Here is a 14,206-nt window from a genome sequence, read left to right on the forward strand (position 1 = left end):
AAAAATCAGAAACAAAAATACTCTTTGTGTTCAGACTGAAGTTTGTTTGTTGTTCTAGTGAATTTGCGGCCAATATATAGCTCTGTCAGTTAGTATTACTTTTGTTTTGTGTGCAATCAATCTCCCTTTAGGCCCACTGGGAAATTTAGCATGTAACCTGATGGATGGCTGGTTTTGTTTTTAAAAAAGCAACTGGCAGATGTCACTTCCAAATTACCACTTAAATGGGTTTTGAGAGTTGATCACTTTCAGTCTCTGCAACTGATGAGCAGGAACGGGCTCACGTGAGCCCTTTCTAACGAATCCAAACCTGAGACATTATAGAATGTAGGAATCCCTGTTTTGATTTCATTTAATTGTGGCAGAAATTGGGTATGTTTGTGGAAGAGTTGGAAAAAATTGTTGTGCAACCCACCCCAAAGTGCTAAAGCCAGCTCTGGAGAAGCCTTTTTTTCTCTGTGTTACTTTGGTCGTGGTAGTTTGTTTTTATTATTTTATACTGGCCTGTTGTGCTGAGTACTGTACAAAGGTAAATCAAAAGTTAGCTCCTGCCTCAGAGTTGACCGTCTAAGGTCTTGATCCTGCAAACACGTATGTGTATGCTTGAGTTCAATGGGATTAATGACATCCTTAAAGTCAAGCACATGTATAAGTGTTCATGGGACTGGGAGAATACATGAAGGTGGGTATGAAAGCCAATGTGGAGGGAGGGGATAAGAATGACATTAATGTGAATGCGAGCTCTGTCTAGTCTGCAAACTTTAAAAAAATATATAGTAAGATAGTTGAACAAGAGATACTGATTGTGGACGAAGAGGGGAATCTCTGTAAGGAAATGGTGGGGTTTTATGGGCAAAAGAGGGACAGTTGAAAATAGGATCAAGGTAGTTCCTTCCTGTTTAGTGCTGAGCTTGGTAAGCAGGAAGGCCTAGAGACTACATTAGGAGAGAAATAATAATCAAGGAAAGACTGAGAAGGTGGGCATGATGACTATAGGAGGGACTCCACCGAGTGGCACCTGGCTGTTTTTCAGGAGAGTTGTTTCTAGCATTGTTTCAAACACATTGTGGAGGGAGCCTCTGTGATGGGTCCCCGGGTGCAACCAGGACTGTGGGACCCCTGAGCCCTCCAAACCCACCAACCCGGGGTATCCCTTTCACACTGTGATGCTGATGTGAAGCTACATACCTCTGGAAGATACTGCACTTACGCAGACATCCGCAGGCAGGGACACCTCCAACAGAGTTACGTGAACAATCTCCTAGCTGCTCATGAACCATCAATAGGGGGGCTCCAGCCAATTCCCCCTGCTCCCCAGCCTTGCACCCCAACGCTATACCATCTTGCCCTGGTCAGAAGCCTGGCCAGTGTATGTTCATTACCCCCTTCACCTTTCCCTCAATGTGCAGTGGGCACACACTAGCCTTTGTAAACTAAGCTAAGATTTCCCAAGCACTTCAACTGTTGTAGGTAAAATGTAAAGATAGATTTTAAGTGATTATAAGTAGCATGTGTAGAGATCCAAGTTGGTTACTTTAGAAATAAAAAAAATCACAGTCTAAGTTCTACAAACTAAACAGGATTTGAATCAATCAGTGTCTCACCCTGACAGATGGTGCAAGCAGGTTACAGCTCCTCAATACACAGGCTGGGACCACCTTCCAGCCTGGGACCACCCTTCCCCAGATCAAAGTTTTTGGTCCTCCAGACATTCTTCTGGGTGTTAGGTTGAGGGGAGGGGGTTTAGAGATGCATTTGATGATGTCACTTCTCCTCTTTTATAGTTTCTTCCAGTATGCTGGAAAGATCTTTACTGGGATGTGGGGATCAGGCAGTCCCCATTGGTCAAGCAATCTCCATTGCATACGTGGTCTCTCTGAGAAGTCTCAGGGATGGCTGTTGGGAAAGTGGATTCCCTTTAATGAGCCATCAGCACATGTCTGATAGGGTCCTTTGTTGCAATTGAAAGGTTGGCTGTGGGCATCTCCCAACCTCATAACATGTTTCAGTAACACATATAGCAGTGCTTCATAACCTCACGTGCAAAGATAGCACATACCATTCAACAAGATATTGGTGTTCAACAGATCAAGACTTTTAAAATGACACCTCACAAGGCATACTTTGTACAAAACATATCACAATGATATGACGGTGAATAGGGGGGTTCCAGGGTGCTACGCTGAAATACTGCATGTGAGTGAAAAATACAGTACATGATCTTCCACCGTCCTGCTCTGTTTGCAGACTGCAGAGAGCAGCCAATTTACTAGTCACCTTGTCCTCTAGTCACTGAAGGGTGCAGTGACTTTGATTGTTCTTCCTCACCTCATCATGCCACTGTGGTAATGCTAAGTCCTCAAGCGCACCGATAGCCGGTGGTACCTGGAGGCAAGGGTCAGTGACATCCTGATCTTTTGGCTTGGTCAGAGCTGTGGGGAGCCCGGCTGCACCACCAAGGATTACCCTGCCTGCTGCTACTGCTGAAACCCCTCCCTAAAGGGGAGTTCAACTGCTACAGGCCTGGATCTTGCATCAGGATCCTCTAATGTAGACTGCTGTGCCCACTTAATCTACAGGGCTCTTCAAGGACACATGGATAGCACTAGCGCAGGGGTGGGCAAACTATGGCCCAGGGGCCACATCCGGCCCTTCTGACATTTTAATCTGGCCCTCGAGCTCCCACTGTGGAGCGGGATCCAGGGCTTTTCCCACTCCAGGCAGGGAGCAGAGTCGGGGGCTTGCCCCGCTCTGTGCATGCTGTGGCTCCCAGATGCAGCAGCATGTCCCTCCTCCAGCTCCTATGCGTAGGGGCAGCCAGGGGGCTCTGCACAATGCCCCCATCCCAAGCACCACCCTGGCAGCTCCCATTGGCTGGGGACCATGGCCAATAGGAGCTGCAGGGGTGGCACCTGCAGATAGGGCAGCATGCAGAGCCACCTGGTCACACCTCCGCATAGGAGCCAGAGGAGGGACATGCTGCTGCTTTGGGAGCTGCTTGAAGTAAGCACTACCTGGAGCCTGCACCCCTGATCCCCTCCCATGTCCCAACCCCCTGTCCCAGTCCTGATTCCCCGTCCTGCCCTCCAAAATCCTTTGCCCCAGCCCAGAGCATACTCCTGCATCCCCAACCCTTCACATCCATTCCCATCCCAGAGCCCGTACCTCCAACCAGAGCCTGCACCCCAACCCCCAGCCCCCTCCCCACCCTGAACTCCTCATTTCTGGCCCCACCCCAGATCCCTCTCCCCCAACCAGAGCCCAACCCCAGTTTTGTGATCATTCACTGCCTGCCATACAATTTCCATACCCAAATGTGGCCCTTGGGCCAAAAAGTTTACCCAGCCCTGCACTAGCAGATCCTGATGCAGGATCAGGACTAAGACTTTAGTTCACTTTTAATTAGCTTTCACATGCAATTGTGGGAAACAATGGGCACTATGCACTCATCCTCCCTTCTGGTCGACTTCCTCGTACTCTGCATAGGTCCTCAATCCCATGTGGTGCCCTCCAGGTCGGAAGGAATAATGGTGTTGTGGCACCTCGCATGCATGGAATGAGTTTATATGGTGAATTAATGTTGCTTGGATGGACCACCTATCACATTATTCCATTCCTGGTTTGGTGCATCCTTAGTGTCTGAGTGGATTTTTTTCTTTGAAATCTGCCAACTCTTGAGGGTATCATCCTGTATAGATTAGTTGATCCCTGGCTGTATTCCCTCTGTGGCCACCAAAATCCACAGATTTCTAATGGTAATGTTGTCCTAGAGAGAGACTTCTATAGGGCGGGAAGGGAAAGAGCATGGCTTTTCATCTCCCCCTTTATGTGTTGGTTTGCTTCCTTGTAAACCATGCCAGGAGGGTGGAATATGTTCTATATAGGGCTGGCTTTAGGAAGTGCGGGGCCTAATTCGAACAGTTTCGACAGGGCCCCGGCAGGAATGACTTAAAAAAAACCCACATGTAAAAAAACACTTGGGGCTTGTACTCACCAGGCGGTGCTCTGAGTCTTTGGCGGCACTTCGGTGGCGGGTCCTTCACTCGCTTCAGGTCTCCAGGGGCACTGAAGGACTCACCGCTAAAGACCCAGAGCGAGCAAAAGACCTGCCGCCAAAGTACCGCTGAAGACCCGGAGCACCACCAGGTGAGTAAAAATTAAAAAGGCACCTCTAGCCAGGGAAGGGATTCTCACTGGGTACAGGGCCCTCTTTGGTGCAGGGCCCAATTCGGGGGAATTGGTGGAATAGGCCTAAAGCCGGCCCTGGTCCTATAGGATGCAGATATAGATTTCCTCTTCCATTTTGATTGTTTATTTATTAAAACTCAAACACAAATCAATTTTTTAAAAAGAAAAGATGTAATTGGACCATATAGCTCCTAACAGTCTACCCCAAAGGCAGTAGAATAAGAACATTTTGGCATTTTTTGGGGAGGGTTTTTTTTAGTCTCAAGAATTTTTCATTCATTTATTTTTGTTCTCCTAGGGCCAAATAGAAACAAATTTAGGATGGAGAAAGAAACAGAAATTACTCATAATATGTTAAATTCTAACCCAAGGTAAAATATAACTAAAAAGATTTATTAAGTATTGGTGTCTACAAAACCCACACCTTTTATTTTCATCTGTGTAGATTAAAGTGAATTTGGCACCCAAGTTTACAATGACAGGTGTTCCCAGACTCAAGAAAGCAGATATTAGTTTAACCATAAATCGTCCAACTGACATAATCGGCTTCAAAACATCCCATTTATTGTTAGTACATTACAAAAGTCATATTCAAATGGGCTTTTATATTGCATACATACAATATTCGGTTATTAAAACCAAAGTACCTAATTTTCATTGTTTTTGCTCCTGAATTACTAAATTAATAGTAGAAATTCACATACAATGCAAGTGGTTGTGGCTGCACTTCCCACCAGATAAGACTTAAACTTTGGTCCAGTGTAGACTAGCTTTGGTGCACATATCTGATTGTTTTCTGATTAACAGAGCTGAAAAGCCCTTCACTGTGGAAGAAAATAGGCTTTTTATTGTGCCAGAGGCTGCCGGCATGACTTCTGCTTAACTTGGAATCCCTCCCTTGAGTTTTATGTGAAGTAATGTGGAAAAAATGCTCATGACTCCATGTCCATATATAAGCCTAAATGAGACTCCTAACTATATACTGGTAAAGGATCAATTAAACATCTGGGGAATCGGCCTAGCTCTGTTCCAGAGAATAAAGAGACGTGTTAACTAAACACATAAGAAGACACAGTTCCCTGGACTGAAGAGTTCACAGTTCATGGCCATGGGCCTTAGGCATATGCCCAAACACTTGGGCACATACTTTACTTTACATATCTGAGTAGTGCCATTGAAGATGTGCCTGATGATTGCAGATATTAATACTTTAGTTCCATCTTAATTGGTGCATTCAATTTTACATTGATTAGGATTTATTCTATTCAATCATATATAGGTTCTTATATTGCCCTTATTACCGTAGCATCTGAATAACTTCCAGTAGCGCATTAAGCAATATGCTAACACCTACAGTAATTAATGCCCACTAGTTACGGTCTGATCCCATGCTGACAAGAAGTCTATTGTCTTCTTTAGTTTCATAGGTGTCTCTTTCTTGCTTTTTTGGCACAGATGCATTAAAATCATTGCACCAAATTCTTCTTGTGATTGAGACAGAAAATAACCTCTAGGCATTAAAACATGACTCATGTACCTTTAGCGCCACCTCTTGGGTTAACAGTGTTTTACAGATACAGTAATACAAAGAAGGGAATCTTCTCTGGAGGTGATAAAAATCTTTTGGTTAAACCCTTGCAAACATTTCTGGATAAGCAGCCATCCCTTGGAACTTTAATAGTACATGATTAAAAGCGAAGTTGAATTATGAATTATTTTGCTGATCATAGAATCATTTGGTTTAGAATTGTCTCCTAGTGGCTCATCTGGAAAATTGCCCTGCTGATGCACCCATTTTACATCATATAAAAGTATTTTGGTGCATTTCAAAAATCCTGAGAGAGGCTTGATGTGATGATTAAAATGTGACACTTGCATCATGCTTCCACCCTGGCTTTATGTATCAGGAGACTGTTGTATATGTCATAATGATGTATTGTTCAGTCAAAATATTTAAAAAAAAACTGACAAAAATAATAAACACAATTGTTGCCAGACATATTTCCTATGTCTCTAATCAGAACATTTGGTGGAAGCAAATATAGTACTTGTGACAGGGACCAAATACAAACTTAGCATGTTATTTTGAAAAGATGAAAGAATATTTCACCAATGCAAACCACACAGAAATAGCATAACTATGAAAATACTGTAACATTACGCGCTACCCTGAAAGACCTTTTCTGGCATTTGCTCATACTAGGTGCTAATTTGAAAAAAAACTCTATAGATTGCTTTTAGATTAGCCTTGATAAAATATTGGGCTGTACTAGTAAAGCACAGCATTTTATGTGTGGTATTGAAAATGAAACAGTGCTTTACAGCTGGATCTTTGCCAGCATAATGCAGGCTTTTGCAAGTGCCAAGGGAGAGGTTGGAGTATAGAGTGCAATGTTATGCCATTTTCAGTGACAAGATTTGTGTTTTACCTTAGTGAAATATTGTATCATCTTTTCAAAATAACATGCTGAGTTGGTGTTGGTCCCTATGACAGTACTATTACTGTCTTGCTTCCTTCCAATGCTTTGGATAGACACTTAAGGTAACACTGCAGACAGAACGGTTAGCAGACAGAATTTTTGGCTGGTTCTTTTGTTGTTGCTGTTATTTTTTGTTTTAACCAGAGCAAATAGTGTATTGTTCTGTAGTAACGCTTTCTATATGGATAAAAGAAGGGAGAGAGGAGGAATATTATAAGTGGTTCGGTTTATACTTCCAGGAATGTGTAGGAGAAGCCGTGGTATGTGGTGAAGGAATGAGCATTCTGTTGTTTGTTTTAATATGATGAATTTAAGAAAGATGGCCATTCAAGTTTCCTGTACAGTTGCTATATGTTGTATTAGGGGGAAAATTGGTTCCATTCCTTGGTCTTACACATTCAGTTAATCTCAGAACCGTTTCCAAAATAAAGTAGTTTGTAGTGCGTCAGTGAAATAACACATCAGTGATTTGGTAAAAAGCCTTTTTATTCAGGTCCGTTGATCTCTGGCTATTTTGTCCCCTTCCTGCTTTTTCTAAGAGCTATTCCTTTTGATCAATGTAGCCGATTGCTGAGCCAGTTTTCGGGGGGGGAGGGGATAATATTTACTGTATCTCAGAGTATGTGATGGATTTTGTAAAAATTAAGTATAGGATAAAATAATTGATTAGTTTTGTATAATTTTTGTCAGAACCTTAATTTTATGTTATCAGCTATTGAACCTTCCTACCCTTTGCTTCATCCAACAGTTACAAATTACTAGTTAAGATTTTTGACCTTCAACATATTTTTGGTTGTGTGTTTTTGACAATTTAATTTTATGTATAAATTTGTTGTTGCTCATGAAAGACTGGCATAATAGGCCTGATGTGAGTCTTTCCATTGATCCAAAGCCCAGTGAAGTCAGACTTAATGTGAACAGACATAAGGTTTCCTGTGTAATTCTGCTAATGCACCCTAATCCTGTCCTATCACAAGCCTTTCCTAAACTGCAATTGGCTACAGGCCTTAGCCTGCTGTGGACCACTTCAGCAGTCCTGAGAGATTCCTTTAATGGATGGGACTGTTATGCAGAAGGAGAATTCTTTAAAACACACTTGTTGCCTGGGTTGATTTTTCAGCCACCTGCTCTTCATCCAGGGGCTGATCATCTTCCTGCCATTGGTAAGGTTGTGAGATAGCACAGTTATGCTTGGCATAAGCTCTCTTTTAGAGCTGGGTGTTGTCCCCATACTGCTATCCCTTCAGTCCATTTTGACTCGCATTTCTCATGAAAGTAGGCTTGCATGTATACCCAGACCCTACAGGAGCCAAAATTAAAGACATAATGTCAGAAATGGAAAACACAGGCAATTGTTCAGTGGTATTGGAATTATTAATAATATTAGACATTAATAATACTAATGTGGGAAATCACCAGACACTAATTTAACCATTAATTCTTTTATTTAATGTATACATCAAATGGTATTTTATACAATTTTTCTAAACATGCCTGACAGCCTAAAAATAAGCAGTCACTAGAGCCAATACAGTAACAAAGTGTTCATAAACATGTGATCAGTATACTTACAGCTGGGTGAGACCTGGGGAAAACTCTCATTCTGGTGTGCTGCAGCATGATCAGGTAGAGTATGACAAAGAATCTTCCATTTCATCATTTTTTATAGCCTTTAACAAACAAATGATGTCACTGCCAGATACTGACTTCAGTTAAAACCAATTTGAGACAATTCACCCCTATTTTCAGTCTTAATCCAGATAAAATTGAAGGTATGTCTACACTGGCACTTGGTCGGCAAAACTTTTGTTGTTCAGGGGTGTTAAAAATGACAAAAGTTTTAATGGTGAAAAGCGCCGGTGTGAACAGCATTTTGTCAGCAGGAGTACTCTCCTGCCCACAAAGCTGCCGCTTCTCATGTGGGGGTGGAAGTTTTTGTTGGCAGGAGAACTCCTGCAGCTACACTGCATGTTTTTTTTGTGCATCAATATATTTTATAGTGGTTTATAGTTTTATCTTCTAGGATTTTACGCTTGTTTAACTCAGATGCAAAACTAAATATCTGTGTCTTGCAAATCAACTCAGAATTGAGAACACTTATGTACTAGGAATTAATCTGTACATACAGACAGAGCCAGATTACACTTTTGTAGGGCCCTGAGCCAGAGCAAATGGGGGGACCCCCCATCCCTCCCACCTGCAGTCCCCCCCACTCTCCCGCCCGGTGCTCCTGCTGGGGAAGTGGGATCAGGGCATGGGGGCTTGCCCTGCCTTCTTGGTGCTCCTGCCAGGGAGTGGAGATTGGGGTGCAGGGGCTTGCAGGAGCACCACGTGGATGGAGTAGGGCAAGCCCCACCACTCTGACCCCACTCCCCAGCAGGAGCACCAGGCAATCGGGTGGAGGAATAAATGGGTAGGAATAAATGGTAAATTTTCAGAATGGACGGGGTAACTAGTGGTGTTCCACAAGGGTCAGTCCTAGGACCAGTCCTATTCAACTTATTCATAAATGATCTGGAGAAAGGGGTCAACAGTGAGGTGGCAAAGTTTGCAGATGATACTAAACTGCTCTAGATAGTTAAGACCAAAGCAGACTGTGAAGAACTTCAAAAAGGTCTCACAAAACTAAGTGATTGGGCAACAAAATGACAAATGAAATTTAATGTGGATAAATGTAAAGTAATGCACATTGGAAAAAATAACCCCAACTATACATACAATATGATGGGGGCTAATTTAGCTACAATTAATCAGGAAAGAAATCTTGGAGTCATCTTGGATAGTTCTCCAAAGACATCCACGCAGTGTGCAGAGGCGGTCAAAAAAAGCAAACAGGCTGTTAGGAATCATTAAAAAGGGATAGCGAATAAGATGGAGAATATCTTATTGCCCTTATATAAATCCATGGTACGCCCACATCTTGAATACTGTGTACAGATGTGGTCTCCTCATCTCAAAAAAGATATTCTAGCACTAGAAAAGGTTCAGAAAAGGGCAACTAAAATGATTAGGGGTTGGAACGGGTCCCATATAAGGAGCGATTAAAGAGGCTAGGACTTTTCAGCTTGGAAAAGAGGAGACTAAAGTGGGATATGATAGAGGTATATAAAATCATGAGTGGTGTGGAGAAAGTGAACAAGGAAAAGTTTTATTTACTTGTTCCCATAACATAAGAACTAGGGGCCACCAAATGAAATTAATGGGCAGCAGATTTAAAACAAGTAAAAGGAAGTTCCTCTTCACACAGCTCACAGTCAACTTGTGGAACTCCTTGCCTGAGGAGGTTGTGAAGGCTAGGACTATAACAGGGTTTGAAAGAGAACTAGATAAATTCATGTGGTGAAGTCCATTAATGGCTATTAGCCAGGATGGGTAAGGAATGGTGTCCCTAGCCTCTGTTTGTCAGAGGATGGATATGGATGTCAGGAGAGAGATCACTTGATCATTACCTGTTAGGTTCACTCCCTCTGGGGCACCTGGCATTGGTCACTGCCAGTAGACAGGATATTGGGCTGGATGGACCATTGGTCTGACCCAGTATGGCCATTCTTATTTTCTTATGACCATGCTCCCTGGCAGGAGCCCTGGGCAGGTGGAGCAGGCTGGAGCGTGGGGGTACCCCAATTGGCTGGGGCCCCTGGGAATGGGCCCCATTAGCCCAGTGGCTAATCTGCCACTGCATACAGAGCCAGATATACACAGGTCACTGAATGCAATTTCTATAGTGTCTGTTTCTTACAGAGATGTTCAACTTTTCAGAAAGATATGATGTCTGTGTGATTGCTCTCCCTTTGCAGAAATCATAGATTATATTATTTGCTATCTCTGCTCCTCCTGGCATCACAGCAGAGACAGAGTCTATGCCATCATTATGAATGGAGCCTTTCTTCTTACTGTAGAATATTCCGTCGTACCCCCCTCAGGTACCACTGCTACTGCAGTACTCATCATTCCTGCAGGGGGTGGGAGATGCAACTGATGGTCCTTACTGCCATGAATCCAGGACTGAAGGGCGGCTCACCTACAGAGCAGTGCTGCCTTGAAAGACCATATCTGTCGCTGATTCCACTTTCACCTACTTCATTATAAACAGGGTTGGCAGAATTGGATTTTCATTTTTTTATCATTTCAACGGATAATATTGATGTTTATTTTTACACTTTATTTTTATCAATTTAAATTTTTACAGTTGCAGGAAGTTATGGGTGTCAGACAATAATTAGTTAATGAGAGTAAACTTTGAGATTCAAAAAGTTAAAGCTTTATAACTGCTAAAATACAAATGGTCAACATCATATGTCAAAATTTACCCTTAAATCAAACTCTAATAAGTTGTCAAGCAGCATATTTGTTACTTTGCCTATCCGTAAAGTTTGATTATTGTTGATGGAAATGGTTCTCATTGGTTTGGGTATGGTGACATCAACTTTTGTTGACATTTACCAATTAAAATCAACGCATTCCAAGCCTAATTATAAATCAGGAGTAACTCCATAGAAGACAGTGGGGTTATACAAGTGTACCATTAGAATCAGGCCTCTGATATCTGATGATTTAGAGAGATTAAAGGTCACTTCAGCATCTGAATCTCCCACAAAGAATAACCTTAGGAAACCCAAGCTCTGGATGCAAAAAATTAGTTAAACCTAGAATTAGATGCAGTCAAATAACTTTTTGGTGGCAGTTCTTGAAACATATATAAAAATGTTGTCTAGAAAACTGGTAGGGTTATTGTCTAAATGACTTATACATATACCACTTTATACATACAGCAGAACCTGAAACAAGAGACCACCCTAATGGGTAAACTCTGGGCTTAAGAAGCTGCCTCATGTTATCCTAAAATACTCTGGCTTTATTAGAAGACCACATCTGTTAGACAACTGAGTTTTCCATCCTTTGAGTATTCACTTGCAACTGGTTTCACTGAATAGTACAGCACACAAATACCTGTACTTGATTTCAAAACATGAAGTTGGTTCTTATATTACTTCTTGGTTAATAGTTATCTTTGCAAGACAGACATCATTATTCATTTTTCTGCTGTATGAGTCTAGTGTGTTGTCCTTTAGTGAAAAACAGTAGGCAATTGTGTTTTGATCTAAGCCTTTCAACCAGGCTTCTAGCAAATAAAAGCAATAAGATGATAAAGCACTGGAGGGTTTTTTAATTTAAATAGAAAATTAATCTTGGAACTATTTTGTTCAAGTTTCCATATCATATATGCTCATTTGTATGCATCCAGTTGTATAACAAAGTACAGAAACTGTGGTATGACAACATATTAATTGTGGTGCTGCCGTTTCAACATGTAGTATTACATCATTTTGATTACTTGTTTGTTGCCATTGTTATACACTGGGGCCATGTTTACCATTCATGCTGCTGTAAATGAAATAGTAATATGTTGGGGTTTTTTTCCTCTCTTTCAGAATAACGAAATGGCAGAGCTGCAGAGAATACGAATGAAAGATGAAATTCGAGAATACAAGTTCCGAGAGGCAAGACTTCTTCAGGATTACACAGAGCTTGAAGAAGAAAATATCACTTTGCAAAAACTGGTGTCCACACTGAAACAGAACCAAGTAAGCACAGAAGAGATTTTAGATGCTAGACTAAGAACAAATACAACACTGATTGACTTTAAACTGCATAATTTGACCTATTTTAAATTAATCTGGTATGAGATATTTCATATCTTGCTGGCTATTGTTAAACATAGTATTGGAAAACTAACACACTGGAAATCTTAATAAAGTGCTGAATGCATCCGGAGGGTTCCATGACAAATTAAAACCCCACTGCAACCAGCTGTAAACAATATCCAGGATTGCTCTCCACTTAATATGTGTGCACAACTCACAATGATGTGAAGGGAAACTCAGGCCCACTTATACATATATGACATTTAGAAATGTTACTCTGAAAAACATAAATTTTTTCTGTGGAAAATGTTGTTGCTGGCAAAGTAATCAAGAAAACTGTTGTCTTGGACAAAAGGGATTTGTTCCTCTGTCAAAAGTGCTGTCTTGTCACAATAAATTGGTAAATATGCAATTCAGGTGATTAAACTGGCAATATTTTTCTTCTTTTAAACACATTCCATGCCAGCGCCAGATAACAATTTATAAGGCAATGCCTTCATTTCAAACAGATTGTAATTGCTTCCTGCGTCCATAACATGCAATTGCTTTTTAAGGCCTAACATGCTCAACGGGATAAATAGGGCTTTTATCAAGTATCCAAGATTGCCACAGTTTCTACAGGGAGTTTGTTAACAAAGCTATCTTGTTCCTGTCAGGATTTGCAGTAATATTTCATCTAACTTTTACTATTTTACCCATCCTGACATGGTGAGTGAAGCACTTAGAACAAGGTAGCACAACAGGGGACATGGAGATAATAGAAACAGATCCATACTTTCCTTTCCTTATATTGAGACACCATGACTTATAAATTTCTAAAACTAAATTTCCAGTCGACTTGTCTTTATCAGAGAGGTATTATCCAGGCCACTGTATCCCCACTTTGAGGTACAAGTATGATTCTCACTAGCTTAATGGAAATGATCTGCACAGATCTTGGGAAAGCTAGACCCATGAATGGACTGTCATAGTTTCCACCAGAAGAGACTTTTTTCACAAGTGTTTGTATCTGTTAGAACACTTCACTCTTAATGAAACTGAATACCAGGGCCCCATAAAGAGGAAAAAATATTTGGCATATTTGGATTGATTTAAAAAAATCACAGTATTTTTTTATCAAATACTTTTTGTATGTTCTTGTAACTCAGAAAATAGTTTTGATCTACAAGATGGAATTTCATAAGAGCTTAGTGTTGTATGTTCTTTAATTTATAAAATCATGTATTATATAGTCCTTGATATTTTATGATCAGATCTTTTTAGGCATTTGGAAGAAGAATCCATGAAAAATGGCAATGTAAAAATCAGTTACTGTTCAGACAGTGCAAATCTCTCTGATTTTCATGAGAATTTCACCGCTTATGTTATGTGTATAATCAAGAAAATATAGATACTGGATTTTATTAATAGGGCCTGTGTTTTCAGGATTAATTTCCCTACAAAACAACAGCAACACAGATTTGTGACCCCCAAATCCAAATCACAAAATCTGGGATAAACCCCAAACCTTCAGATTTTCAAAAACTTCCCAGTATAATCAGTCACTAAATTCCCTGAGCTGTTTGCTCAGTGACATAATATCTATCTGAAGGTTCAAATTCTAAAGACTGCCTTTTCAGCCAGCTCCCAAATAAGTCTTCAACTGTCTACTGAATATCCAAGCCCAAAAGGAATTTGCTATTCACAGGGACCCATTCCTTATATTATATTTAAATTCTGCTTTTCAAATATTTCTGTAGACACCAAATGAAACAAAATTCCAGACCATCCAGTTGAACACTGCTACTATTATATTTTTCAGATTGTCAAAAGTCAACCTCTGTTTTAAAATTGCTGCCACTTGAGGACATCTGGCAGTTTTATATAGGTTGGCTTATTAGTCTGTACTTTCAT

The 14,206-nt window shown here is 40.9% G+C and overlaps 1 protein-coding gene across 5 annotated transcripts in view; it reads left to right on the forward strand.

The window, feature by feature from the left end:
• The window catches only part of BICD1 (BICD cargo adaptor 1), a 297,869-nt gene that overhangs the window by 189,918 nt on the left and 93,745 nt on the right, over nt 1-14,206 (forward strand). For all 5 annotated transcript variants that reach the window (XM_030543575.1, XM_030543550.1, XM_030543562.1 and 2 more), the window contains exon 3: nt 12,101-12,253. In XM_030543575.1, coding sequence (XP_030399435.1) covers nt 12,101-12,253 — 153 coding nt within the window. The remainder of the gene's footprint in view (nt 1-12,100; nt 12,254-14,206) is intronic.

Source organism: Gopherus evgoodei, chromosome 1, assembly GCF_007399415.2.
Source record: "Gopherus evgoodei ecotype Sinaloan lineage chromosome 1, rGopEvg1_v1.p, whole genome shotgun sequence".
Classification (NCBI taxonomy): Eukaryota; Metazoa; Chordata; order Testudines; family Testudinidae; genus Gopherus; species Gopherus evgoodei.